This window comes from Protobothrops mucrosquamatus, unplaced genomic scaffold, assembly GCF_001527695.2.
Source record: "Protobothrops mucrosquamatus isolate PMUCROS unplaced genomic scaffold, P.Mucros_1.0 scaffold5454, whole genome shotgun sequence".
NCBI classification, from domain to species: Eukaryota; Metazoa; Chordata; class Lepidosauria; order Squamata; family Viperidae; genus Protobothrops; species Protobothrops mucrosquamatus.
Genome location: NW_015391312.1, coordinates 10881 through 14689, shown reverse-complemented (window position 1 = coordinate 14689; position 3809 = coordinate 10881). Strand labels below are relative to the sequence as shown.

Here is a 3809-nt window from a genome sequence, read left to right as displayed (position 1 = left end):
GAGAAGATAGAGATAGATGATTAAAGATATAGATAGATAGATAGATAGATAGATAGATAGATAGATAGATAGATATAGATGATTAAAGATAGAGATGATAGAGATATAGACAGATAAGAGAAGATAGAGATGATTAAAGATATAGATAGATAGATAGATAGATAGATAGATATAGATAGATAGATAGATAGATAGATAGATAGATAGAGATGATTAGATAGAGATGATAGAGAAGATAGAGATAGATGATTAAAGATGCAGATAGATAGATAGATAGATAGATAGATAGATGATTAGAGATAGAGATGATAGAGAAGATAGAGATAGATGATTAAAGATATAGATAGATAGATAGATAGATAGATAGATATAGATGATTAAAGATAGAGATGATAGAGATATAGACAGATAAGAGAAGATAGAGATGATTAAAGATATAGATAGATAGATAGATATAGATGATTAGATAGAGATGATAGAGAAGATAGAGATAGATGATTAAAGATGCAGATAGATAGATAGATAGATAGATAGATAGATAGATAGATAGATATGGATGGAGATGGATGGATGGATGGACAGATGATAGCAATTAGATAGATCAATAAAGATAGATAGATGATACAGGTGATAGAAACATAGAGGGATGGATAAATTGATACACAGATACACGTGATAGCTAATTGAAAGATAGATGATAGATATACAATACTGTAGATTAGATAGATTCTAGACATAGAAAGTTAGAAAGATGACAGAGAGACGGATGGATAGATGGGTTAGATATAGATTAGACAGGCAGGAAAATAACCTGAGAATTTGTCAAACCGATCTATCTATCTCCTGTGATTATATCTGCTGTGTCCACCATTTTGTGAGAGCAGTGTACAATCAAAATTCCAAATATGTTCTCCAATCTAAGTGGTTAGGAGACCCTGCTCCAGATGTTGCTGAACTACAAGCCCCAGCATCCTTCACCCTTTGTGTGTTGGGCCTGAGGGTGGGTATCTTCTGGAAAGCCACAGCTCTTCTCTTCTTGGGGCAGGGGTGAGGAACGTTAAGAGTAGAAGTAGGGACGAAATGTTGGTTTGGAGATCCATTAGGATACTCACCGCTTTGATCTCGCGGTCCAGCAGCTGCCCGGGACAGGAGTAGTTATCGTCCATGTAGGGGCATTTGACCTCCGGTTCTGGGCTGTTGAGGATGGTCCCTCTCAAGCAGTCCCTGATGATGCAGGGAGAAAGTACAGAAGAGATCATCATACAACTGAACCAGACCAAGAACTTCCAGAGAATTCTGATATGGCCATGAAGAGCACACCTGGACACCGATAGAAGAGAATATTTGTAGCTGAGGGTTGAACTGTGAGGTCCTTGGGGCTCTCTGAGCTTGATGCTACCACTGATGATGTCCCCTAGTTGGGTAATGAAATGTCTGCAAGAAAACCACCAAGCTCAGACAGCACCAAGGACCACACGCTTTGATACCTCTTGATCACCAAGAGCTCTGAATTTAGCTGTCTCCTAAACCATCAAGATATCACTGAGGTAGGAACTAGCAATTCCAATACTAGAGTGACCAATTATGGAAACCCATCTTAGATGTCTCCTAAGACCGTCAAGAGATCACCGAAATAAGAACTAGCAATTCCCATATTAAGGTGACCAGTTATATAAACCCATCTTAGATGTCTCCTAAGACCATGAAGAGATCACCAAGGTAGGAACTGGCAATTCTCATACTAGGGTGACCAGTTACCTAAACCCATCTTAGCTGTCTCCTAAACCATCAAGGTATCACTGAGGTAGGAACTAGCAATTCCAATACTAGAGTGACCAATTATGGAAACCCATCTTAGATGTTTCCTAAGACCATCAAGAGATCACCGAAATAAGAACTAGCAATTCCCATACTAAGGTGACCAGTTACATAAACCCATCTTAGATGTCTCCTAAGACCATCAAGAGATCACCAAAGTAGGAACTGGCAATTCCATTACTAGAGTGACCAATTATGGAAACCCATCTTAGATGTCTCCTAAGACCATCAAGAGATCACCGAAATAAGAACTAGCAATTCCCATACTAAGGTGACCAGTTACATAAACCCATCTTAGATGTCTCCTAAGATCATGAAGAGATCACCAAGGTAGGAACTAGCAATTCCCATACTAGGGTGACCAGTTATATAAACCCATCTTAGATGTCTCCTAAGACCTTGGAGCCAAAGCTTACTTGCAGAAGGAATGGAGACATTCCCGGAGGGTCACCCCCTCTCCAGGCTCCAGGTTCATGAAGCAGATTGGGCACTGAATGGCTTCCTCAGAAAAGACCAAATTCTGGTTGTCCCACTCCAGGAGTTGCTTATAGTTTCTCTCTTTCTCTTCTTCTTCCACCTGTAACCAAAGAGAAATGAGAGGGTATGGTTTCTTACCTGTGTGGCTTTTAATTACTTAATTTTGTTTTGAGTTACACAATGACAATAAGGATATTCTATTCTATTCCATTCTATTCCATTCCATTTTCTATTCTATTCTATATTCTATTCTATATTCTATTCAGCCTGCAACACTGCATTCTAACCACCCTGCCACCATGGCAATAGAGTAGAGTAGAGTAGAGTAGAGTAGAGTAGAGTAGAGTAGAGTAGAGTAGAGTAGAGTAGAGTAGAGTAGAGTAGAGCAGAGCAGAGCAGAGTGAAATAGAAATAGCACTTATATACCATGGCAGTAGAGTAGAGTAGAGTAGAGTAGAGTAGAGTAGAGTAGAGTAGAGTAGAGTAGAGTAGAGTGAAATAGAAATGCCACTTATATACCATGGCAGTAGAGTAGAGTAGAGTAGAGTAGAGTAGAGTAGAGTACATTAGAGTGAAATAGAAATAGCACTTATATACCATGTCAGTAGAGTAGAGTAAAGTAAAGTAGAGTGAAATAGAAATAGCATATACCATGTCAGTAGAGTAGAGTAGAGTAGAGTAGAGTAGAGTGAAATAGAAATACCACTTATATACCATGTCAATAGAGTAGAGTAGAGTAGAGTAGAGTAGAGTAGAGTAGAGTAGAGTAGAGTGAAATAAAAATAGCACTTATACACCATGGCAGTAGAGTAGAGTAGATTAGAGTAGAAATAGCATTTATATACCATGGCAATAGAGTAGAGTAGAGTAGAGTAGAGAAATAGAAATAGCACTTTAGATAGATAGATAGATAGATAGATAGATAGATAGATAGACAGACAGACAGACAGACAGACAGATAGATAGATAGATAGATAGATAGATAGATAGATAGATAGATAGATAGAGATGAGATAGATGAGATAGAGAGAGAAAGAGGAGAGAGAGAATATGTAGAGACAGAGATGACAGATAGATGAGAGATATAGAGGGTGGATAGAACACTAGCACTTAAGACTTATATACCGCTTCACATTGCTTTACAGCCCTCTCTAAGCGGTTTACAGAGTCCGCCTGTTGTCCCCCCAACAATCTGGGTCCTCATTTTACCGACCTCGGAAGGATGGAAGGCTGAGTCGACCTTGAGCCGGCCAGGATCGAACTGCTGGCAGTGGGCAGAGTCAGCCTGCAACGCAGCATTCTAACCACGGCGCCGCCAGGGCTCTTCAGATCAATCCCTCCACCCAGGTGTGGCTGGCAAGCCCCACCCCTCACCTGCTCGTACTGGCGTGTGGCTTCCAAATCCCTTTGCAGCCATTCTCGCTCCTCTGCATCCAGCTGATAGCCTTCCGGGATGACGTAATTCAGGGGTCGTTCGCTGCAGCACATTTCGCAGCCGGGACGGGACGGTTTGT

At 40.4% G+C, this 3809-nt stretch overlaps 1 protein-coding gene across 1 annotated transcript in view; it reads right to left on the bottom strand.

The window, feature by feature from the left end:
- The window catches only part of LOC107299778 (ranBP-type and C3HC4-type zinc finger-containing protein 1-like), a gene marked incomplete at its 5' end in the record, with an annotated part of 18256 nt that extends 14461 nt beyond the window's left edge, over positions 1-3795 (bottom strand). The window contains 3 exons of the mRNA XM_029286868.1: positions 1113-1224; positions 2235-2395; positions 3670-3795. Of these exons, the coding sequence (XP_029142701.1) occupies positions 1113-1224; positions 2235-2395; positions 3670-3795 (399 nt within the window). The remainder of the gene's footprint in view (positions 1-1112; positions 1225-2234; positions 2396-3669) is intronic.
- Positions 3796-3809: the final 14 nt, after the last annotated feature.